Source organism: Meles meles, chromosome 11 (genome assembly GCF_922984935.1).
Source record: "Meles meles chromosome 11, mMelMel3.1 paternal haplotype, whole genome shotgun sequence".
Classification (NCBI taxonomy): domain Eukaryota; kingdom Metazoa; phylum Chordata; class Mammalia; order Carnivora; family Mustelidae; genus Meles; species Meles meles.
The window spans coordinates 82,163,276-82,189,194 of NC_060076.1; the positions used below are offsets into that span (position 1 = coordinate 82,163,276).

At 43.1% G+C, this 25,919-nt stretch overlaps 1 protein-coding gene across 5 annotated transcripts in view; it reads right to left on the reverse strand.

Annotated features, from left to right (window-relative positions):
- The window catches only part of PCSK5 (proprotein convertase subtilisin/kexin type 5), a 455,881-nt gene that overhangs the window by 323,819 nt on the left and 106,143 nt on the right, over positions 1 to 25,919 (reverse strand). For all 5 annotated transcript variants that reach the window (XR_006820794.1, XM_046022868.1, XM_046022867.1 and 2 more), the window contains exons 4-5: positions 8,430 to 8,573; positions 4,356 to 4,432 (exon numbers count right to left, since the gene is read on the reverse strand). Coding sequence is in view for 4 of the 5 variants with exons in the window: in XM_046022868.1 (XP_045878824.1) it covers positions 4,356 to 4,432; positions 8,430 to 8,573 (221 nt within the window). In the remaining variant the exon portion in view is untranslated. The remainder of the gene's footprint in view (positions 1 to 4,355; positions 4,433 to 8,429; positions 8,574 to 25,919) is intronic.

Below are 25,919 nucleotides of genomic sequence, written 5' to 3' on the forward strand. Positions count from 1 at the left end.
GGGAACATTTAACAAGAAGCAACCTAGGGAAGGGAAGATCTAACACAGACATCAATAATTCATTTATCAGAAATAGGAGTAGTGGTATGAAATGCCAGGAGACTCTTTCATTTGTAGGGAGGCATTTTCTATTTTAAGCCTAGAACAATGCAGTCACCTTTACTCGACAAGCTAATACGAACACAGGCAAAGCTGAACGGAAGGACAGCTTTTATGGTCTCCTCTACTGAGGCTATTTCTTTATGCACCTGTTATGGGGGATGTGAAAGACTGACAAAAAAGGAATTTTTATAACTTTTGTAGTTCTGCAATGATTTCCATCACCCAATAGCTTTAGCACTAGAAATGTAACCATGTCAGTCTAAAAGAGATGACTGGCATGGAGTTTTGAGGGTGCTTTCTCTCGTTGTATTAAAACCCATCAAGCATTAAGGCTTCTCAAGTCATCTACCAATAAAATCCATTAGTTCGGAGCCCAAGTTATTTCCTCCAGTAACCCCCAAGCACGTAGCACAGAGCCATTCACAAAGTAGGATCTCGCGGAGTGCCGTGGAATGAATGAACAGATGTAGCTAAGCAGGAAATTATTCCAGATACACTCTGGAGCCTACTGGTCAGATCACACAAAGAGGAGGTGTTCGCACAGCAGATGCCTGAACCGCTTCATTCTGGCGATGATTAGAAATTTCTCCCCTTCGCTATCTGGCACCAGATTCAAAGACTCATGCTCTGCTCCAGGAGGTGGGGAAATGGAACTGCAGAAAAGCAGATTTACTGTAGACTGAATGAGTCACAGCTCTCACCACCTAAAGCAGCAGAAAAACCTACCAAAACCACTAACCTCGGAGATAAAGACCTCTAAGTCTTTTTTCTATTTGAAATATTCATAGGTACATATATTTTGAGATGACTGTGATTTTCAATCGATTATTAATCAAGAACTAGATAGAGGAATAGAACACATAATTTATAATAACAGCTATAATTATAATCATAAATTATCTAGCGCCTAATACGTAGTAAGTTGTACGTTTGGTGTTTTAGGTATTTTACTGCTAAACTGAGGAAGTATTATTATAATAACTTAAGAGATAAAAACAACAACAACAAAAAGGAGGAAGGGTCAGAGGACTCAGGCCCAAGATTATAAAGCTGATTAAGGAGACCCTAAACTAACCGTCAGCTCTTCTCAACTACAAAGTCACGGCTAATTTCCTGATGCCAAGTGACGTCTATTCCAACAGAATTATCTAGCTTAAAGACAGATCCATCAATCACATCTATAATTACGGTTTAATGAGCAGAGAGGATATCTTAACCCCAAATGCCAGAATACATGGCTTACGTTTGGCCAAGAAAAAATCAGGGGCACTCCTGAGAGGAGGTTAACGGACGTCTGTAGTCCCAGGTCACACTCCTAAAACAGAGGTAGGGAATGCTGGTGTTGTACCTCTGGAAATGCCGTATTTCACTGTCAAGACTACAAAGGCAAGCACATATCAGGAACAATGCCCGTGTGCTCCGAGAACCAAACCCACGCGGCACTCAATGAACCTTGGACCATACTTGGACGGGGTTAAAACAGGGCACACCAGAGTAAGCCAGAGCGAGAATAACTATGGCCATGCTCCTTGAGAACAGGTCTTGGAGAGGGCCAAGTTTGAAAGGAATGCTCGCAAAGGATACGCTTTCGTAAAGGGAGCCTGTAAAAAGCCATCCAAGCCAACACTCCAAGAGCTGTCTCTGTTACGCAGAGCCTCTGTGGTTCGCAATGTTAGTCACACGTCTGACATGCCCTGGGAAAGAGTCACCATCACCACGGAGAGTTTCAATGCAAAAACTCGCCACATGTGAATTCAGACAAGATGGCCTATAGGATATGATGCTTCTGGTTTCTACCTATAGCCCCTCTTGCCCCTCAATATCCTGCCCCAAAATACTCTGGGTGTGAACATGATCGAGTCTTTCCTGCTTTCCTGTCCCTCTTTGCTCTCTACAAATGTTGGTGGAATAAAGCAAACTCATGGACAGAGTATCGTACAGTTCTCCTTAATGCTTGCCTCGGAAACACAGATTTCTCCCGATACCGCTGATGTACTGGAGAGCAATGTGAGCGTAATGTGAAATTTACACGTGTCGATGCACAGTGTTGTCCTAGAAACTCTCAGTAAATGTAGAAAACGCATCGCCATGGGAATACAAACCCCGCACAACTACACACCCGAGCAGCACCGTGCTCCACACTTGTCCACATTTGAGGCTGCTACTCCCTGATGTCGAGTACCTCACCTTCCACCTTACGGTAACTGGCATGTTGCCATGATTCCCAAGGCTACTGGGGGGCGGCGGGAGGGGGTGTCCTCCACTCTGCTTCATTTTCCCCTCTCCTCTCAACTGATTAATTTTCCTCCCTATTCTCTGTTCTTTTTCAAAATTTTCATCTCTTTCTCCCCCCTCCTTTTTTTTCTCTTGCACACATGGGAGTAGGATCGGACGAATGTGCGCATAATTCCACAAGCAAACTTCAGGTGTTTTTCTAGATAAAGTGGTGCATTTATTGTAATTTTACATATCTTGTAACCATTTAACATGGGTACAACCAGGTTATTTTTTTTTTAAATAGGTCCCTACCATTTTGTGTGTGTGCCTCACCGGTGAAGTCTTTGAGGGCTGAGCTCAAATTTCACAGTCTTATTACTTGGCGGTTTTAGATTTTGCAGAGCCCTGGTGTTTTTAGGGAGGCCTATGTCGCACTATAGCAGAATGAACTATATAGCGAAACTTATTAGTGGTGACTTTTTGGTATTGAAGCTTCAAGCTTTGGGGCGCCTAGGTGGCTCAAGTGGGTTAAAGCCTCTGCCTTCGACTCAGGTCATGGTCTCAGGGTCCTGGGATTGAGCCCCACGTTGGGCTCTCTGCTCAGTGGAGCCTGCTTCCTCCTCTCTCTCTGCCTGACTCTCTGACTACTTGTGATCCTGTCAAATAAAAATCTCAAAAAAAAAAAAAAAAAAAAAAAAAAAGAAGACGACTCAAGCTTCTTTATCAGTGTTTCAGGCTAGTTCATAAATTAAATACATTAGCTCACACTGCCTCATATTATGACCCTTGGTGTGATAGTCACTATTAACTTTAAACAGTGTAATCTGGACAGCAATGGCCAGGACTGAAAGAAAACTACCCAGTTTAATTCAGGTTCCTTTGTTTTTTTGTTTAGAAGGCTCTGAAAAATTCCATCAAAATCAATTTATGCATTAATGCTTTTACTGCTAAATCTGATCTGTAACGTTTACTGAATTATTAGCAAACGGCACACTTTCCACAGTAACTTTCTTGAGGCTTCTTTGAGATGGTGAAAAGAGGAAAAAAAGACAAAGAAGAAACCCACGTGCAGTGGTCGGATGATTTTAGCTAAACTTATTGAGTTAGTTGATCAGATCATACTTGCTGAGAAATTTTTTCCTGAAGAAGAACACAGGCTGGAAATCATATGTAAAAAATGGGCAAAACACCCCTTTTTGCTACTTCTGAGATTCCAGATTAAAACATGGAAGTAAAAATCAAAATGATAGCATTTCAATCATAGCATTATCCTGGAGGAGGTTTGCAGCAAAAGGAAAAAAAGCTAATGTGATCTAGAGATTAGAAATATCTACTAATCCTTTAAAGAATCTGGGTCATCTTAAGCAAGAAAAACCATTCCCATTTACTTTCTGAAGAATGTTAAGATATTCCATGGTATCAAATGGATGTGCGTTTTCATCTGCTCTCACAAGAACTACTGTACTGACTGGAGAGTGGAAAAGTGCTTAAATGGGTTTCTATGACTCTTGAATGTGAAGATAAGAAAGGTAATGGGTTCCGTACATGGTGAACCTTATAGGTATTTCACATCTATTCGTGGAAAACACAATCACTACAGAACAGAAGAACAGAGCAGCTAGTAAGAAAGCCCCTGGCAGAGACCTCAAGCAAAGGAGTCAACCAAATTTGTTGAATTTAACCCAATAAGGTAACTTTTTAGGGGTATACTTTGTTTTGCCTTTCCCTTTAGCATCCCATCCCCCAAAATGGTTCACAAGCCAATTACCTCATGAGAGGCAGTATTCCCCAGCTGTGCCCTCAAGATATGGAAATGCTGAGTCATTCCCCAGGGTTCTCTCTGTGACCATTCTTACCATGCAGACCACCCCCTTTTGATTACCCAGAAGCTTCAGTGGAAAGACACCTGTTCACCTTGGAGCAAATTTACGGATCATTTCTTGCCAAGGCTTTCTAAGGAAATACTTCCCTCAGCAAGACTAGAAAACAAAAATCCTTGGCAGCCACAGGCCACCCACCCTTCAGCCGGGCCTTACTTGTTCTCGTTGCTTGCATCATATCGAGGCATTGGGTCCAGGTCATTCCCATTCACATCACAACTTGCCAGGGCATCCTACAGCCACAGAGGAGAGAGCAAGAGGAGGAGACAGACGTTTAGTAATTAGCCATTAACCCGAAGGCTCATGCATTCTTAAACACATTTCTGCAAGAGAGTAATTAGATTAAATAATACATTCATGGTTCGGTGGTGTCAGGATGCCTTGTTCAGTAATAATCACTGTTGTATTTTTTTCCTTAAGGTGAAGACATACTCTCCACAGACCAAGGAAGAACCCAGAGGATTGTTGCCAACACATTTTCCCTCATCTCTGGAACTGACCTCTCACCCAATTCCTATGAAGAGTTCCCAAGTGACCCCCAAGTATTCTTGGACTCTCTAGAAGCCAAGTGATTTATTTTCCAGGGATTCTCTCTCTATTCCTTGCTTCATTTCTGGAGTGTATAAAATTCCTGATAATTCAAAGATTTTGGAAGATAATTCACAAATAACTGGCAAGCTGATTAAAAATCAGTATTAGAAATTTATTATATTATCATCGTATCTCCATCAGGCAAGGGTTGTCTGGTTCCAGATGTTGTAACTATTACAGAAGAGTCTGTAATTCAGACATTTTACTAATAACCAGTGACCCTCTGCCCCAACCAAAATAAAGAACACAGTTTTATTGTAGGTCAAGGCTTCGGAATGAGGCAAAAGAATCTGTGAAGCCAAAGCTAGGTCTGTCTGCTTTTAAAAGTGATTGTGGAACATCTCTGGATCCCACCTTTCTTTCTTTCAATTTTCTAAATTTCCAAAAACAAATTACTGGCTTATACTTTCACTCCAATTTAAATCACAGTAGGTAGGACTAATTTAGAACGTTTTGTATTTTCTGACGCTTTAGGGTAACTCCTGATTTCAGTTTTAGTGAAAGTCAATGCTATCTTTGTTTTCTAGCTTTATCAAAGGCTCTGGTTTCTGGAAATAATGTGTAGTACCATAGAGTCTGATATCGAGAAATTATGCAAAATACACGAGACATACGAAGGTGGTTCTCGTACAGAAGTGGCCCCACAGGCCGCCCCCGCCCCCCCGGCCCCGTACTGGTCACTAGAACGTGAATGGTATCTAGTGTAACAGACTAATTTTACTTGCAAGGAAACAGAGGCTTAAGACAGGAACTTAAGTAACTTGGCCAAACCAGCAAAGTAGCCTGTGGAACCACGACTCGAACCCAGGCCACATGCCCCCTGACCCCATCCAATGTGCTTTTCTCTATACTTCACTAGATCCAACATAGGACAACTGAGAATCATCGGTACTGCTTACCACACAGATATGTTCTACAGAATTCTGTTTCAAGGGGGGGTAAAAATGAAAGGGCAAGGAATGCAATCACAATTAGGTTAAAGCTATCTGTGTTACATCAAATACATTCCTAGCTCATCGGAGGGGGAGGAACACCCCCAAAAAACCCACACTGTGTATGACCAGAAAGACTTCTCTGCTGGGAGAGTGGTCCCCACAATTCTGTTCTTTATTCGATCTGGGCTCACTCGCTGTAGCCGTCAGGCCCCAGCTTCTACCGTTATGAAGAGAGGAGACGAACAGAAATTTCTTTTAGCTCTCAAATTCTACGCTGTGAATGCTTATGTGTGCTTGGAGGCAGGGTGAGAGCAGCCACTCAAACATTTTGTTCAAATGAGAATTTGCAGTTCCTTCTCTCTCTCTCTCTTTTTAACCTTAGGGAAAAATCATCTAATTTAGCGGAAACTGTTTCAGTATGTCATTGTAAAAAATTAATTTGTGAAGTTTCTTGGCTGAATGTCTGACATGAAACGGCTGACAGGGTGGAAGACTGTGAGGAAAGATTCAAGTGTGAGGCGACGCTGGGGGTTCGTGTGGAGGAAGGTCTCTGTGGGTCAGAAATACGGGTCACCGTGAGCCAGTGGGAGTTTCCCAGCACCAAAGAAGTGGCTTGGAGGTATTTTATTTGCAAAGATAAAGTGGAGTCTCTTCAGGAAAATTAATTTGAGAGTCAGTATCTTGAAAGAAGTGAGACTGAAGGAACGAGAAAGGAACATTGGAAACAATATGGCGAGCTCTCTCTCAATGGTTTCAGAAGCTGGAGCAGTAGGTGAGAGAGAGAGAGAGAAAGAGAGAGAGGCAGAGGGAGTGGGGCCAGAGAAGACATGGAGGGGATACCCACGGTGCCTAGAAACTAAACCTTCTCATGCTGAGGGAGATGGAGATGAGGAGAGAGAGAGATTGGATTTCAAGAAGGCATCATATCCCTGTCTCTGAAACTTGGCCTTAAGGGAAAAATTAGGTCCATTCTGAATGAGCCCAGGACAACATCCCCCAGGGCCGCTCTATGTCCACTGAGGCAGCAAGCATGCCGGGATGGGAAGTCGTCTGTGCCGTTGGGCAGGGGGAACCATGGGGCAGAGCCCACCTCACCATTCTCTGCCAGCTCAGGCACAGGGCTGTGGGTTGGACTGGCTGAAGTCCCTCCTTTAATGACCATGAACTGGAATATAGAAGACAAAAATCTGCAGAGATGGGGTCCTCCCAGTCATATAGCTCAGGATTCTCTGTGGGTCCCCTCCGTAAACACGGGGCAAAGCTTCCCACCCTGGCCTGTGACTTTCCTCCTTTGGGGTCAGTAAGACTCCTGCCAAGGGTAGCAAAGTAGATTCACCATGATTTAGAGCTGCTTGTATTTCTAGGGATAGGAGAGGAAACTTCAGTGGCTAGAAAATCACCAATTTTAAGAGAAATTTTTTCAGTATCAACATGAAATATAATTTGGGACACTTGACACAGCCCAGATTTTGGAATCAGGAAGGAAGGCGGGGTGAGGGGGTCGTTAAAGTGGCATGCAGTGCTATCAGTGTTTCTGGATGGAAACAGTTGTCACAAGAATTCTGAGGGGAAGTCAGAAGACATGGGTGTGAGTGGGATCCACAGGATTTTTTGCCGAGCCGTCATGGGAATCAGAGTTATATTTGCAGATACCAGGGGATTGTTGCACGCTCTGTATTTTATTTTATTTTTTTAAAGATTTTATTTATTTATTTAACAGACAGAGATCACAAGTAGGCAGAGAGGCAGGCAGAGAGAGAGTGGGGGAAGCAGGCTCCCTGCCGAGCAGAGAGCCCGATGCAGGACTTGATCCCAGGACCCTGGGATCACAACCTGAGCTGAAGGCAGCCACTTAACCGACTGAGCCCCCAGGTGTCTCCATGCTCTATATTTTAGACAGAACACTAAGGTGTCAGGAAACAAATTTGGAGCCAACAGAGAATGGCACATTGAGAGATAATTGGCACTCTCAACCGAACTTAGAAAGCAGAAGCCAATGGAAGAAATGAGCTTGGAGGGTAGAGTTTAGAGAGATCATGGACACATTTCTTCTGGGCAGTAGCTATCAATGGTGGTAGAGGGGACCCAGAGGCCCAAGGTGCAGAAATTGACCCCAATGATCCATGGGCCCTGGGTCTCAAAACCAGGATTTTCAATCAAAGTACTGAGTGTCAGCACTTTTCTTGCTCTGTGACCTTGGGCTCATCCTACGTTCTCTTGGGAGTCCTGGAATCACACTTCCTTCTTAAGAAAGGGAAGTGACTGCTTCTAGGACTAGTAGGAGGCTGATCACTATTGTCCTTTGAAAGAGAAGAATTAAAAAAAAAAAAAAAAAAAAGAGAAAGACCAGTAGAAAAACTTGAGAAAAGTTCTAAGTACGTTTTCCTCCGTTAAGAGAAACAGAGCCCGTTGCATGGCTTCTTTGAGAAGAGCGGACATTATCGGGAGCAGAGGGTGGTGGGGTGGGGTTTCTGCCGCCTTATCCCCTGCTTTGTGTCATCAGAACATCAAAGGCATTTGGAAGTTGAAAGCAGTAGTTCCTGCTCTCTGGACTCAGAGGGCACGACTTTTCATAAGACAAGCGATATGCAGAGCCTCCTCTGTTAGCTGAGTTTTTCAGTAGTCTCCCTACTTCCTGACAATCATCATTGATGTCCCCTCACTTCCCAGGAGGGAAGGGGTTCTGACCACAGCACACACTCACATAGTTCTGCATCAGATCCGGATGGGTTCTCTCAATGCCGTCATCCAGGATGGTCACCACGATGTTCTTTCCCGTGTAGCCTCTCTTCCAGGCTCCTTCGATGTTCATGTCTGATTGGCAGGGATGTGTGTTGTCACTGCAGTGCTAAGGAAGAAGGGCGGAGAATTAGCGTGGAGGGCTAATCATCGGAAGATGGGAAAATCACCTCCTTGTGGAGGTAATGGAGCGCGTTAAGGGAAACGTGGTGGCGCACGGAGCAGGAGCACGGGTCTCTAGCATGGTAACAGGAGAAGGTGGGAAGGGTAGATGTGGGGAAGGCAAGTGGGACAGAAATCTTCTGCCAGCTCTGACCTGTCCTAAGGCCACAGATCCTTTAGAAAAAATAGAGTCAAATAAATTGCATCCCAGTGGCACAATTGGGGGTGTGTCATTTTATCATAGCACGTATTAAAGGCACGTAAAAAGGCATCGTAATATTTTTTTTTCTAAGATTTTTATTTATTTGGCAGACAGGGATCACAAGTAGGCAGAGAGGCAGGCAGAGAGAGAGATGGGGAAACAGGCTCCCCACGGAGCAGAGAGCCCGATGCGGGGCTCAATCCCAAGACCCTGGGATCATGACCTGAGTGGAAGGCAGAGACTTTAACCCACTGAGCCACCCAGGCACCCGCACTGTAACATTTCATTCATTAACCCAAACTAGGCAAGGGAAGAACACGCACTTGATCATTTCTTGACCAGGCGCCTGGAAGCCAAACAAGCCAAAGCTGAGAACTCAGGCAGCATTTGGATGGTGTCAGGCAGAGAGGGGCTAGTGTCAGAAACCCATGAATGAGAAACAAAGTAACAGATTCGTCATATCCCTTTTGTGTAATTAACCAGAGCTGTCACACCAGGACAGGTAGGGGGCAGGCACACTTGGGTCAGCGGTACTAGGAGTAGGGAACGAGCAAGGAGACAGGAATGTGTGCCAGGGTCAGAGGGCAGGCTGGAGAAACATCGGATCTTAGCTCATTAGGTTCAGAGTCATTTCGTTCCACAATGGCTACAACATATAAACATAGTGAGAAATGCATGAAACCAGCAGCTTTTCCTGTTAGACTAACATTCATCCAATCCACACAATGACCCCTCCAAGTCCACCTCTTTGAAATATCCCTAAGGGGTGTTGTTTCCCAGGTTCTTAAGACTTCACAGAGGAACAAAGGAGAAGAGACGTGCTGTAACATAAGGCCGTCGTGACATGGGCCATCCCGGACCTTATCATTCTCCATTTTCTTGCTGCCTTTGTAACAGTTCAGCTCTTTGGGAGTGGGAAAGAATGCCAGCTTTATAGGCTCTGAGTGTAATGGAGACCCCACTGCCCCTGACTCAGTTTCCTGAGCACCTACTACCCGCTGGGGTATGGCAGCAAGCAGGCAGATAAGGTTCCTGTCCTAACGAGCATTCCAAAGGAGAGAGCCCATCTTGGGTTTTAAAGAAATGAAAGAGGGGATGTGGTGGCTAATGCCAGGGGACCAGGGCACACGACTCTTTGGTCTCAGGAAGTGAAATCAGAGCTGGCACATGAATGGTAAGAAAGAGCTGCTGTGCCCAACAGCCTAGAGATTAGTCTATTCTAGGTAGAGGACACAGTCAATGCCAGGGTAATGTAAGGTGGGGAACAGCTTAACACACTGAAGAAAGAGAAAGAAGGTGGTGTATGGCTGAAGCTCAGGGAATGAGGGACAGAATGGTCTGGAAGACAGCCAATCAGAAGCAGAAGAGAGGTCAGACCATCCGGGGCTTTGTAGCATGACTGGGCTTTTATTCCAACAACACCCTATATCAATGGAAGCTCATCTCTTTCCGAACTTCATCCATCAAAATCTGGTGCTAATGAGAGACAGATGCCTCTAACAGCCTCTGATAAGAATTTGTAAATTTATTCTCCAAATGAGACTGCTTTTCGTCCAATGTTATCAACACACTTGACAATTTCAAGGATTCATTATCACAAAGGGTGTACCCACTTTTCACTGCAGGTAATATCAATTTCATGGAGGATGAGGGCTTATGTATTTTTTGAATATCTGTATCTTTTCCTCACCTTCTTGGCTTCTTTCTGGCATTTGAGGCTCTGCACACACCCACACATTCACTCTACTACGACACTGACCCAAATTCCACTCTCTCCACCTCCCCCCAGTTTTCTAGGCATAGCCCAACTCCTACACCTCTTTCCACAAAGACTTCTCATGGACTTCAGCTGACTCATCGGTCTCTATCCCATCCCTGAACTCAACGATACAGACAGACAGACAGACACACACATTCTGTCCTATACAATCCAACCCCCCCCTAATAAATCCAACCCCTTAATAAATTCTGCAGAACTGCTCTTGACTGTTGGATCTTGTATGTGAATTTTGTCTTATTGACTGTGAGCCCCTCTAAGACAATGCATTAAACCAAGTCTAACCTAGGACGGTGGTCAATATTGGGCCGACAGATCACATGCCAGAAGTAAGGGCATATCCTCAACCTCATTTCCAAGTTCACAACTGCTGTGATGCCCGCTGCTCCAATCTTGTCAGACATGCCTAGCCAGCTAATGCTTAGTTAATGGAGATAATCATGAAAGAAATGATTTCCGAAATGTCTACATTTTCCAGAAGTCTCCTTCTGGCCAAGAGGGTGGGCCTCTCCTCACCAAACACTTTAATGTAACAGAAAGCAATCTTGACAGGTTTCCACGTCATTTCCCCTTTCTCAGAACCTGTTCTGGCCACCTGTGGTATCGTTTGTGACATGAAGTAATGTTAATGTGGCCAAGAGGTGGGCTGGAGGAAGGAAATGTGCAGGAAATGGGTAACCCACAAATGGGATAGCCATCCTGGAGTGGAGGGATGCTGCCTGAAATTGTAATTATGAAAATTGAAGAAAACCAGCCGTCTATGGAAAACATGTGTGTTAAAAGTGAAGCAATTAGGTCTCTTTCTTCTACCTCTGCCCCTGTTGAAACCGACTTGAACAGATTAAATATTTTTGTATCATCGTTTTTTCTTTTCATCTGCCAACATGGAAAGGGAAGGAGGGGAAATAGCCAATTTATTCAGATCATCTACTATAGCAAGTGGCCAGCATGTCAAAAGAAAAAGAAATCAGGGCCTGGGGTGTTTCCTGCAAATGAGTAATAAGGTCAGAGGACCCTTAAATCAGAATCCTAAATTCTGAATGTGATCTTTAGATTTTTTTTTTTTTTTTTAACACACATCTCCAGTGGTCTAGGCTTCCAAACATGTTTCTGATGTGGTTGTTTCATACACCCAAGGTATCCAGAGAGCAAAGACTATGGAATATACTGCTGCCCGTCAACAATGACCCAAGAGGAGAATGAATTAATCACTTCCTTAACTGTCTCACTGAAATGGTCTCTAAACTGGGCTCTATTTACTTGACAGGAATCTATGCTATAGCATCACCCAAAGGCAAAAAGAATTAGTTCGAATTTCCTCAGACATAGTCAATCAGTGTTGAGAAGATCTCGGCCAGAGCTGGAACTCAAGGCTAGTTTCTGGAAATGTGTTACCACATATGTGGTCCATAGACCGGTATTCACAAAAGAGTCCACACAGAGCCTCCACGATATCTGAAGATGATGCAAACCACATATATGCTCAGTATATATAAATACTTACAGTAAATGTACGCACCTTCGTTTCTGAATAATGTATTGTATTTTCAATGATGGCCTATGCGCAAGTGACTAAATATATAGAGAAATGACACAAAATGGAAAATAGGAATGATGCTTGCCACCTGCGTCTCTCACTTCCTTATCCATAAAAGCTTTCATTTGGGAATGCAGTTTGAAAGAGTTTGCTCTGTGGGCTCTAGAAATGACCTTTACCATACCCGGGTTATGAGCTGTTCTGCTTAAGGACTAGCACAGAGGACCATAGGGGAAGGGAGGGAAAACTGAAGACAAAGATATCAGAAAGGGAGGCAAACCATGAGAGACTGTGGACTCCAGGAAACAAACTACGGGTTATAGAAAGGAGGAGGGTGGGGGGTGGGGGAAAATGGGGTAACCAGGTGATGGGCATTAAGGAGGGCACGTGTTGTGATGAGCACTGGTGTTATATGCAACTAATGGACCACTGAACACTACACTAAAAACCAGCGGTGTACTATATGTTGGCTAACTGAACATAATAATAAAAAATTTTAAAAGGGGGCGCCTGGGTGGCTCAGTGGGTTAAAGCCTCTGCCTTTGGCTCAGGTCAAGATCCCAGGGTTCTAGGATCGAGCCCCACGTCGGACTCTCTGCTCCGCAGGGAGCCTGCTTCCTCCTCTCTCTGCCTGCCTCTCTGCCTACTTGTGATCCCTGTCTGTCAAATAAATAAATAAAATCTTAAAAAAAAAAAATCACTCAGGGTGTGTCTGCTTTTCTTATGTCTTCATGAACACATCACAGTGTTTGCTCAATGAAAGAACAGTTTCTACTAAAAATAAACACTTTTGTTATATTTTCACCATCCTTTTCTTGGGGGATGGATGGGGGATGACTCTCAATGTCATTCTTTTTAAACTTCTCCAAGTTCTGAGGGTCTTCAAAGGACTGCCAATTTATATGCTGCCAACAGCTCGCTCGCTAACACTGAAAACCTCTATTGTTATTACCAATACAGTGGCTCCACAGACCGCATCTCTGAGAACACACGCTCTGTGAGAATGCAGAATACACAAAAATTCTGTTTTATAGACCAATTCAAAACCACAGCTAGTCAACCTAGTACAGTGTATATATACTTGAAATTCTTTGTAGAAGCTGGAGTCCAAAAGGTGTAAGAAATTGAAAAAAAAAAAAAAAAAAAAGCAAAGCAAAAAACAAAACCGAGAATCGATACTCCCTTAGGGGAAATAGAACTGACACCTACAAGAGTCTTATCATGACCAAGCATTGGACTAATTACTTCACTTAAGACTCAGAACAACTGTTTGAAGGAGGTATTCCTACCACTTACTTTTAACAGATAAAAAAAAAGGGGAGGGGCTTAATCAGCCTCAGTAGCCTTCCAGAGTTCACACAGCTAGTCAATATTAAAATTAGGATTCAAAAGGAAACAGTCTGACACCAGACCACAGGGTTATGGAAACTCTACTGTTAGAAGTTAAAACAGAAGGGGCTTAGAGGAAGACGTAACATGTGCGAAGTCAGGAGTAGGTTAGGAGTGGGTGTTCGACAAAAGAACATCGGTAAAGGCATTCAAATCACAAATCTCACTTGTCTTAGCACTGTGATCAGTGCATTCAAGGGATAAGGTAGAACACAGCTGAGTAAGACCATAAGGACCTAATTTGCCCCGAATTCCACGTATTCCAACATATCTTTCAGGAAATCGTAAAGTTTCTGTTTTCTTAGTTGTAGTGACATAGAGCTCACTTCTTTGCTTAATAGCCAAAGATATGCCAGCAAATCAGTTTTTAAAAGATTTTATTTAGGAGCGCCTGGGTGGCTCAGTGGGTTAAAGCCTCTGCCTTCCGCTCAGGTCATGATCCCAGGGTCCTGGGATCGAGCCCTGCATCGGGCTCTCTGTTCAGCAGGGAGCCTGCTTCCCTTCCTCTCTCTCTTCCTGCCTCTCTGCCTACTTGTGATCTCTGTCTGTCAAATAAATAAATAAAATCTTAAAAAAAAAAAAAGATTTTATTTAAGTCATTTATCCATTCATTCATTGAGAGAGAGAGAGAGAGAGACACAGAGAGAGAGAGAGAAGAGGGACAGAGGAAGAGAGAAAGAGAATCCAAAGCAGATTCTGCACTAAGTGCAGAGCCCAACATGGGGCGCTCCATCTCATGACCCTGAGATCAGGACCCAAGCTAAAATCAAGAATCTGAGGCTCTACGGACTGAGCCACCCGGGTACCTCTTGATTCATTAAAAAAAAAAAAAAGAAAGAAAGAAAGAAAGAAAGAAAAAAAGAAAATTCCTTTGGGTCTCCAGGCTACCTCATCGGAAGAGCATATGACCTTGATCTTGGGGTTGTGAGTTCGAGCCCCATATTTGACATAGAGAGTACGAAAAAAAAAAAAAAAAACCTAAATAAACTTAAAAAAAAAATCCTTTATTTGTAGTGTTTGCCAATTTACATGGTATAAATACCCACATCATGGAGAGTTTTAAACTATCACACTCCACAAAATTCCTGAATCTGTAACAGTAGGTTCTCATGAGCTCTCAGAAGGCATATCCAAAACACCACAGGAAATGGCTCACTCCACTGTTAGCCTTGCTCCATTTAAGATCCATCTCCAATGGATCTGACATCTGCTTCTCAGTACATGGGAACTACCGGGGTGTACCTAGGTTTAGTTGTCCCCTTCACAGTTTCAGACAATCATTTTACTTCTTCTTGCATCAATTTGGAAAAGGTCTTTCCTTTACTTTTCTTTCTCAGGGCTATCTAGAGATATTGGACTTTGGACTTTTGTGAGGCCATAAACTGATGGGTTCTTCTTGGGATACATGAAATAGAGAATCTATAACTTCAAAACCAAAGATGACTTCATAGATTTTTGAAAATTTCAATTAAGTTAGAGCCCTTAGACATGTACTATTCTATTTATGGGTCAATTTGATGGACTTGAAGTCCTTTGTTATCACACATATGGGGGCAAAAACAACAACAACAACAACAACAAAAAGCTGGCCAAAACAGTTCTAACAACCAATTATTCAAGGAGGATTATTCAATTTGCAGATTTTCCAGAAATTCCAAAGAAGCCCAGTCTATTTTAATGACATGAAACTCAGCATAGCAACTAACTACTATAGCTGGGGTTATCAGAAACATTAAATCCCACCTCTGCCATTTTCTAGCTACATGAGTTTGTTAAGTTCCCTACATTCTTAAAACCTGATCTATAGTTTGAATGTAGAGAATTGCCATAAAGATTAAAGATAAAGTACATAAGAAATGGCTGCTGTTACTACAATCCTTTGTTGATGAGAACACAGTCATAGGAGGCATGAGTGTACCCGATAGTTTAGAAAAGAACACTAATTATGGAGAGAGAGAGAGAGAGAGAGAGAGAGAGATTACTACAAAAATAATACGATAACGGTTTTCTTCATTGTCTGGAAAGGCAGGTCAGACAAACTTGAAGGGGCACTTGATACTTTTGTTTTCTTCTTCTTTTTTTTTTTTTTTTTTTTGCACTTGATCCTTTGTAAGGAGAGCTGGGGTGACCTGAATATTTTACATCTGTGGCTGCGGGTCTAGAGACTAGAAATGAGATGTGCAAGTAGAAAACAGTGTCCAACTCTTCCTTGTTATATTGGTCAGATGGCCTCCTATGAATCATCACACATTTTTTTTTTAACTCCACACATTTATACCAGTATTCCAATCCTTCCAGAACCATGGTACACATTTACTATAATATCATTTTGACAGAGGATCATTTCTCAGTTACAAAATCTCAAGGATGTCCCACATAACACCCAAGAAACATCAGAAAACAGCGGACGTAAGAAGAAGAGAAAGGCTATGGGGGTACAAAACACACCTAGACAGAGGAAAATGAGGGAAAAAATCCAGTTCCAAAAATTCTACTGGTTACTGGGGATCAAGATATTGAGGCCGTGTAGTCAACCCATCTTTGACAGAGGAGCAAGGGCACTACAACGGACCGAAGATAATAATGGTGCTGGAACAATGGGACATACCCATGACTAAAGTCCATCTAGACACAGACCCTACATCCTTCACAAAAATTCACTCAAACTGGGACCTCAATGTAAAATGCAAAAACTAAAATTCCTGGAAGATAACACAGGAGAAAAGCTAGATGACCTTGAGTACGAGGATGCCTTTTTAGATACAACACCAGCGGCACAATCTGTGAAAGAAATAATTGAAAAGCTGAACTTCATTAAAATTAAAAACTTCTGCTCTGTGAAAGATAATATCAACACATTGAAAAAATGATCCACAGACTAGCAGAAAATATTTGCAAAAGACACATCTAATAAAGGACATGTCCAAAATATACAAAGAGCTCCTAAATTCAACAACAAAGAAGCAAACAATCTTTTCAAAAAATGGGCCAAAGACCTTAACAGACACCTCACCAAAGAAGAGATACAGAGGGCAAATAAGCATATGAAAAGATGTTCCATGTCATTGGTCAGCAGAAAAATGCAAAGCCATGGAAAGCCATGGAGGACATTTCAATTACTCAGTGAAAGGAGCCGATCTGAAAAGGCTACAGCCCAGAAGATTCCAACTATAGAAAGAGGCGAAACTATGAAGACCGTAGAAAGATCAGTGGTTGCCGGGGATTGGGGATGAGAGGACGGGTAAGTGGAGAACAGAGAATTTTCAGAGTGCTGCAAATGCTGTCCGGGATACTCTCGCGCTGGGTACAGGTCATTATACGTTGGTCCCAAACCACAGAAGGTACAATACCAAGGGAGACCCTAATGCAAACCACAGACTTGGGGTCATTACGCATCAGTGTAAGTTCATCGACTACAAGAAAGGGGCCACACTGACTTTGGCTCAGGTCATGATCCCAGGGTCCTGGGATGGAGCCCCACATCGGGCTCTCTGCTCCGCAGTGAGCCTACTTCCTCCTCTCTCTCTGCCTGCCTCTCTGCCTAGCTGTGATCTCTCTCTGTCAAATAAATAAAATATTAAAAAAAAAAAAAAAAGAAAGGGGCCACCCAGGTGGGGGGTGGTGAGAATGTGGGCAGCTATGCAGGTGTTGGGGCAGGAGGCATAGGGGAAAGCTCTGTACCTTCCTTTCAAGTTCACTGTGAAGCTGAAACCACTGTAAAAAAAAAAAATGCGGTCTTGGGAGGAAAAAAAAAAAAAAGAAGCAGTATTGAGGCAGAACTGCCAAAGGATAATGGGACAGTCTGTGCATTTAGTTGAGTGGCCGTTTCTCCCATGTGTAAACTGGGGGATCCTCTTTGCATCTTGTCGCCCCTGACGCATCTTGAATTAGAAACTTTCAGTCCTAAAGATGAGTATCAAAGCAAAACCCAAGAAGCCAACAAACAAATCTTTTCTCCTTCCCAGAACATCTACATTTCCTGTCTTCGTGTTCAGAGAATGGGTCTGAGCTGCTTCACCCAACATTGTTGCTAAAGGGTAACCCGAAGCCCTAAAACTCACTGGATGTTTCTGAGACCCTGAGACCAAGCTTCACTTGATGTGTAGAGCCCACTGCACTGCCGGGATTCACACCATTCTCGAATGCAGCAGGTCTATAAACACTCAGGTTTTGGAAGCCTGGGTCTGAAACCTCTGTCCCTTCCTCTTTTCTTCCTATAGTTCTGCCGCATTGCCCACAATGTTCACAGAGCCTTGAAGTGTAGGCTGTTGGCCCTGATCCAGACTTTTTAACTCCCTAACCAATCTTAGGCTTCCAATCTATTTCCCTGTCATTTTTTAAAAAAGATTTTATTTATTTATTTGACAGAGAGAGATCACAAGTAGGCAGAGAGGCAGCAGAGAGAGAGGGAAGCAGGCTCCCTGCTTAGCAGAGAGCCCGATGTGGGGCTCGATCCCAGGACCCTGGGATCATGACCTGAGCCGAAGGCAGAGGCTCAACCCACTGAGCCACCCAGGCGCCCCTTTCCCTGTCATTTAAAAAAATATTTTTATCAAGCTCTTACTATATTCTGGTTGCTCTACGGGGGCTCGGGCACTGTCCCTGTGCTCAAGTCCTTCAAGTCTTGTCTGTGTGACCACCAAGCAATTTCACAAAATCACCTGCCTAGCACTAGCTAGGGTTGCCAGAAGACCGTGGGAACGTGGAACTTAGTCAGGGGGAGGTGAAGAGAGGCGGAGCGCACTTCCTAGAGAAAGTGACATTTCAGTGGGGCTTCCAAAGAGGAGCTGACTGAGCCAGGGGGCAAGCAAGGGAAGGGGGAAGGGGAGAGAACAATCAAAGAGAGACTCCAGCAGTAAAGGAACTGAAAGAAATCTGGTGCCACTGCTGCGTACAGGCGGGAGAGGAGCGAGGGAGGAGAGCAAGTGGAATGAGGTCAGATGGCAGAGACACTGGAGCCAGGCCATAAATGTTCATATAAGTCATGTTTGTCTGTTTGTTATATTTGAGTTGTACCACAATTCAGTGTAAAATCACTTACGGGTTTTAAGACAGGGATTAATGTCGTTTGGATGTCTGAAATGCATCTCAAACTGGGGGCGCTGGGTGGCTCAGTCAGTGGAGTGTCCGACTCTTAGTTTTGGCTCAGGTCCTGATCTCAGGGTCCTGGGATCGAGCCCCGTATCAGGCTCTGTTCTCTGGGCAGAGTCTGGTTGTCCCTCTCCCTCTGCTCCTCCCCATGCTCTCTCTCTCTCTCTCGTAAATAAAAATCTTAAAATAAATTTTTAAAAATGTATGTCAAACTGAATTCCAAGAAAACCACTTGATTTCTCCCTCTGGATCCTACAAAACCGATTGTACCCAGGATTTTCCACACTCCCCATGCCAGTTTACACCATCTGGACCTCCTCTCCTTCCTTATAAACACCCGTCAGCAGATCCTTAAAAGAACTCGGAAACCTGACCTCTTCCCACCATCTTCAGGGCTACACACAGATTCAAGCTACTATTCCCTCTTACTCCTCTACAGCGTCTTCTCCATGTAGCGGTACAGTGGTTGTTGTCAACGAAGTCAGAGGTATTCTCAATAAACATGCCCAATCATTCTCCAGTTCCAATGACTTTTCCCTCACAGTTTCAATAATATATCAAATCCATTCCACGGACTAATGGGAAGCCATTCCCCTGCCCTATTACTCATTCAGTTCCACTAACTATCCTTTTCCATCCCAACCCTACTCCTATCCCAAGGCTTTGCAAATCTTGCTATTCACAGACAGGGACTCAGATATCCACACAGTTCCCTCTCTGGTGTTCCACGATCACCTCCTGAGACAGGCCTTCCCTAATCCAGTGATGTGAAACAGCACTGCGTCACTCTCTACTCTTGACTCTGATTTCATTTTCTTCACAGCACTCCTAATGACTGTGTCATCTATCAACTTGTCTCTATCGGGTCTCCCACACCAGATTATAGACTCCCAGAGGCAGTCACTTTGCCTTGATTTCTGTATCCACAGAGTCTAACACATAGTAAAAACTCAGCCATTGGATGCCAACTGGATGAACATTTAGTTTTAAGAAGTCACAGTGGGTCCTACAGAACATGAAGGAAAGCATGGAGACCAATTAGTTGGGAGACAGCTCGACGGAGGGAGAGAGGACAGTGGTCTAGGTTAGCGGGAACAGGAGACACCCCAGCATGTGATACCTAATAGGCATCCTGAAGAGTTACTGTTAGTAACAATGACTGAATACGGTGAGAGAGAGAAAAACCAAGAATCACCAGATGGTGGCTTGGGCTACATAGCAAATGGTAGGATCACTTCCTGAGAAAAGCAGCACAGAATGAAGTTTGGTTAGGGAATGAGAATACCGACTTCTGTTCTAGAAATATGGAAATTACGGTGAGATCTCCATAGCAGTAGCCTGGAACGACCGGATATGTGGATCTCAAGTTTCTGCTCAGATCCACAAGTGATTTCTTCCTACAATTTTGACATCGGGCTATTTCCCATCTCAAATCTGTTCGTGTCTATAAAACGTTAACACCTTCGCCCCTCAAGTCACTCCATCATGTGGCAGTGAGCGCACCGTCTGGTGCCATTTGTTGCCTCAAAGTTAAGCAATGCCCATGGGGCGCCTGGGTGGCTCAGTGGGTTAAGCCTCTGCCTTTGGCTCAGGTCATGATCTCAGGGTTCTGGGATCGGGCCCCACATCGGGCTCTCTGCTCAGCAGGGAGCCTGCTTCCCTTCCTCTTTGCCTGCCTCTCTGCCTACTTGTGATCTCTCTATCTGTCAAATAAATAAATAAAATCTTTGAAAAAAAAGGTTAAACAATGCCTAAAGGCAGCATATACTGTGGAAATGTAACGGTCTTAGCAAAATTTGGGGTCATTATCAGATGTGTTTGAAGATAAAATGGACATAATTCTCCACCGCTCCCCTACTCCTGTGGCACTTGGAATTCCTCCCATCGAACTATGAGGTTATTTCTTCCCCCTCAATTTCTGGCTGGCTTGGCAACTTGCTTTTGCCCCTAAAAACATAACAGAAGTGACAGCGCTCAGTCCCACACTTCCCACGCTCTTTCTCTTGTCACCCTTCCCGGTGGCCATGTGAACAAGAGAAGGGGGCCTGTTAAAAGATGAGTGACCACACTGAAGAGATGAAACTGTCCCAGCTAAAGCCACGCTAGCCTCGCGCGCCCCCAGCAGACCCAGAATGACACACGGAGTCATGAGTGACCCCACATGAAACCAGAGAGTGGCTCAGCTGAGCTCAGCCCCAATGGAGGACGTGAAGAATCATAAAAACAATAAACAGCTGTGTTTCTAAATCACTAAGTTTTGAGAGCGGTTTTTAGACAGCAAAAGCTAACGGGCATATGAGGTTATCAGTCTGAAGGAAGAAGGCCGAGCCCAGAAAGGAAAAAATCAGAGCATTCGGTTGGCAGAACTTATGTGGAAGAGAAGGGTTGTCTGTATCATCACAGACACATCACAGAGGAACAGCCACGAGGATACGTAAATGCATCACATATGGGATTCTAAAGTGAATTCTGGGGTCTCTGTGCATTTGTTTGAACCTTCCCTGCAGAGAGCCCGGCATTTCCCTGCTCCCCCCATTCAGCACTCACACCAGAAATCTCTGATGATATATGGGTTTTATTTTCGCAATGAAATAACAAGACTCTGGAAGAACTAGAGTCTCTATTCTGTGTCCTTGTAACCTCTAGAGTTCACAGTAGAAATCATCATTGTTAAGTTTGTATTTATTGAACAGAGAAGGCAGAAGTAAACTGGTAAAATGCAGAAGGTAATCTACATAGTTAAGACACATTATGCACGTAGCAGGTAATAGAAAAGGTTCAAGTGGGATCTAGAAATCTTGGTGTTCCACACATGGACTCCTGATAGGGCGCACCTGCCGATTCAACTTTGCCAGTGAGAAGATTCAAGAAACCGCATAGGAAATGTGCAGGGACTGAAGGCTTCACAAAGAATTATGAGAGAGGAGAAGACGACATTCACTTGAGGGTCCTGATTATGCTAATGGGCCACCGATGATGTTCAGTACATAGTTCTCGCAGAACAACTCAGAAGAGCTACAACACAGGGACAGACGCGCTGTTATCCCCTTACAGGCCTCGTGGGAGACCTCTCCAGGCTAGAGAGGAGCTCAGGGCACAAGTCAGTTTCCTTTGGACCAACACGTGGCACAACGGCATAAGCACGTCTTGACTCTTCTCCAGTCTTGACTCAGTCACTCAACTTTAACATGGGCTTGCCTTCCAGTCAGGAGGTAAACTCTTCTATGAGTCGAGGAAAAACTCAGTTTTACTAAATGCCTTTCTTTCTGGCTGACTGTGAATCAAGAACCTAGGATTCGTAACGCACTCCTCTTGCCTCAAATGGCGCAATTAGCAAATTAGTTAAGTTGTGTTTACTTAAGGATGATCTCAATTAAAATGTTTTCCCTAAGCGCCTATAAAGCCAAGAAACAATTTCTATGTTGGAGCTCTTGAAAATGAATTTTAGAAGCAAAGGAGTAGCGTGATTTAATAATTATGCAAACATCAATAAGCAGGGAGCCTTATTCTTTCTAAAATGTGATTTCTTTGTTTACATTGTGTACAAAATTCTGCTGGCATGGAACTCTTCACCTTCTTGGTCTCTGTGCACAAATCTGGCTCAGAAACTTTTTCTACTTTTTTTCCACTGAGATCCCAGGAAGAGGAGTTAAGAAATTGTAGGATTTTTCCCCCTGCCGTGAGCAGAATATAGTATGGTTCGGGTAAGTGTAACAACTGACTTCAGAACTCAAGCACCCCTCTCTTTATCTTTTCAAAATCACAAAAGAAATTTGGAGGAAAAACAGAAAACAAGTATTTCCAATACTGGAGACATTTAAGGTCAGGGAGGAAGAATCTGAAAATCATTTGAAGATATTTAAACACAACCTTATAAGGGGTCATGTCTCTTCATATATATTATTTCAAAAATGGCAATATTGTCATGAAAAATAATGGTAGTGGCAGCTATTTTTAAGGTGAGGGAAAAAAATCCATTTTTCAATTAAAAAAAAAAAACTAATGAAGAACAGGAACAAACTTACACAAGATCCTCCCAACCCTCCGTTGTTCTGTGGTGAGGTTTGACCACATCAGTGGTTTCTCTTAAATAGATGTGTGGATGGACAGACAGAAAACAAATAAATAATACATGCAGGTAACCTTCCAAGCCCTACCATGCTTTGACTTCTGTCAAAGTTTTAATGAAGGATGCGCCCCTTTCTAGAACTCCGCAGAACTTCGGAACAGTAAAAGCTACTTCAGCTTCACTAATTCACCTCCCCAAATTCCCAGAGATTGGATGCTCTGAAAGGAAGTTGTCAGTTGAGACCGAGTCGCATGATACATACGTGGAAGAGGATACAGAGGAACGGAAGAAAGAGAATAGCGAAGCCTCCCGTATTCAAGCGATGTCTAGAACTATTATATAAGCTCCTCCCCTTCCGGAGTAAAAACCACTTGAACTTTCCTCATAAAACACAAGCTTAACTTGTCAAAATTTAACATAGAGACCAGCAGAAGTTTGGCCTTAAACTTTAACAGTGGCTCGTTGCCCTAATTTTTGTCTCAAGAAAAGGCACTGAAGTAGATCCTGTTAAAGGACAAGTAAGATTTGGTGGTCTGTTGGAATTATATATAAAAATTAATGGGACGTGGAATTTCAAACAGCCTTTTGGATTTTTAGCTTTGTTTCTCTCTGGATAGATTACTGACTCAACTTTCTGAACATTCTCAAGTCTCTGAAGGGTTTCACCACACACTTTAATAAGTCATTACCTCAAATACATTTATTTCTATAAGAAACCTGCAGTCATTGTGGCATAGAAACTCCCAAAAGATGGAATAATAATATCAGCGTGTCAAATTCTTATTCTTAAAAATCAAGCAATCGTATCCGGAGAGAGAGCGTGGTCAAGACCCAGAGAGTCATAACCAGTTGCAGATAAAATCGCAACAATTCCCCTCCACTTTCCCACCAAGCCTGTGTCGACACCCACACATCTGTTCTTTTTCCGAGTAACCTGAGTTCCCCAAGTGTCATCTAGTCTTTATGTTTTTTTGTTTTTTAAGATTTTATTCATTTACTTGACAGACAGAGATCACAAGTAGACAGAGAGGCAGACAGAGAGAGAGGAAGGGAAGCAGGCTCCCTGCTGAGCAGAGAGCCCGATGCGGGGTTCGATCCCAGGACCCTGAGATCATGACCTGAGCTGAAGGCAGAGGCCTTAACCCACCGAGCCACCCAGGCACCCCTAGTCTTTATGCGATCAAGGAATAGGCTTGGTATATACAATGGAACCAAAAAAGTGTGCCGCTTAGAAAAAGAGGGAAGTCATTAGTATCAGTAAATGCAGGTTGTATTTTCAACTTTCTCTCTTTCCTACACAGTGTAAACCAACTACCCCAAAACTTAATGGCCGAAAACCCAACTACTGTGACTTAGAGTGCTGTGCTCCACGAGGGTCTGCTGGGTGGATGGTTCTCACTGGGGCCTCCAATTCAGCTGCCGCCAGACATCCCTGGGGCTGTTGGTCTCTGAAGGCCCAACGGATGTGGAAATTAAGATGGCTTCTTTATTCACATGAACAACTGGAGAATCTTCAACCTTATGTCTAAGATGTAGTTATTAAGGTCTATTTGTCCCGGTTGAGTGATCCCCAAGTCCTTCTGAAGGACATGTATCTATTGTGTAATGATGCTATCCCATAATAGCCAGAGGAATGGCAATGACATTATACCATTTCTCTACAGCTGTTAACTGTCAAGACATTTCTTTCATTCACTTATGTTCTATAAGTTTGTTTTTAACTTCCCAATCAATACTAATTCAATAGTTTTCTGGAGGTTGAGTCTTCACCAGGGAATGAGAAAACAGGGTCTGGCCTTCACCTAGTTTCCATTCAAGTTGGAGTAGACAGATTATAAACAGACAAATGAGGTACACAGTATAACTAGAGATTATGGTCATAGTTATAGAAGAAAGAAAAGAGATTTTGGAAAACATCAAGGGAAATGTGTTATTAAATGTATACATTGAGTTTTTTACCATTTTGCTATTACTAAGCTGACCTTTACTCAATGAACACAGAAATTTCATTTTGAAAAGAGATCTTTATGAGGAGGAGGCAATAAACCCCAGCCCAAGAAGAGCATGCCAGAGCAAAATTGAGGTTCAGGACCTATGGCCATTTAAAATGAAAACAAAAGCAAAACAAAAACCATTCCAAATACAAATTTAAGAACAAAAAATTTCCCAAGTCAAAGAACCCCCAGCAACGTAGAGTGTGAAATGTGCTATTACTGTGATGGGTCCAGAGAAAAATAAATCTATTTTTACCGCCAAGCAAAAACAATCTCGCCTTTGACAATCAACAAAATCAATTCAGATAGCTACTGAAAAGCCCATTTTAATATTGTTCCCTCTAGACCGAGTCAAAATAATTGTCCAAATCTACCTGACATCTTTGCTTTTAATGTCCACTGAAAGACGCCAACTAGAATAAAATCTACAAAGTTGTTTGTAAGGACCAGGAACCATTTTGCTTGGACAGGCCAATAATAAATCTAGTGCTTTCTCCACTACGGCACAAGCAGTAGATGTTGCAGAAAAGATGAAGGATTCCATAATATATTTGATGAGCTACTCAATAAAGGAACCCACAGAAAAGATTGCCTCTTCGACCTGGTGAAGTCTGGTGAAGATTCTCACCAGACCCAGAAGTAAAATGAGGAAGAAAACAAAGTCATTTTTATCCTACACTAGCAAGGTAATTGCAAATGTTCTTCAGTCAAATCCTTTAAAGAATCTAACCAAGCAACTTGCTTTAAGAGCATCGCACAGAATTTCTTTGCTAGGAGAAAAATAATAATTCCAGGAAAGCACTATACAAATATAGTAAGACATCTTCATTTTCAGGGCATGGACACCAGACCTTCTCTGTAGCAACTCCTACCACAGGGTAAACTCTTTGTAACACAGGTCACTCCCCCCGCCCCCATTTACTAATGGGAGGAATGTCTCATTGGTTATATTCTACACTAGTGTTTGTACTTTCTACGGACACACACTCCAGGACTACACTATGTATCTCACAACACAATTTCCCAAACATCTGTTGTCATATCTATCTACTCAGTTAGGAGGCTCTTCATGGAGAAATAATATAAATACTTCACAGTTGGTCATGATCCCAAACACCCCATTGTCTAACAGTGGTTATGTTTCCATCTTTGATGTAGGGGAGAAATTTCCAACATTGAGAAAGTGGAGAAGGATCTTGAAAGATGTTAAATTGGTGTTGAAGAGATTCAAATG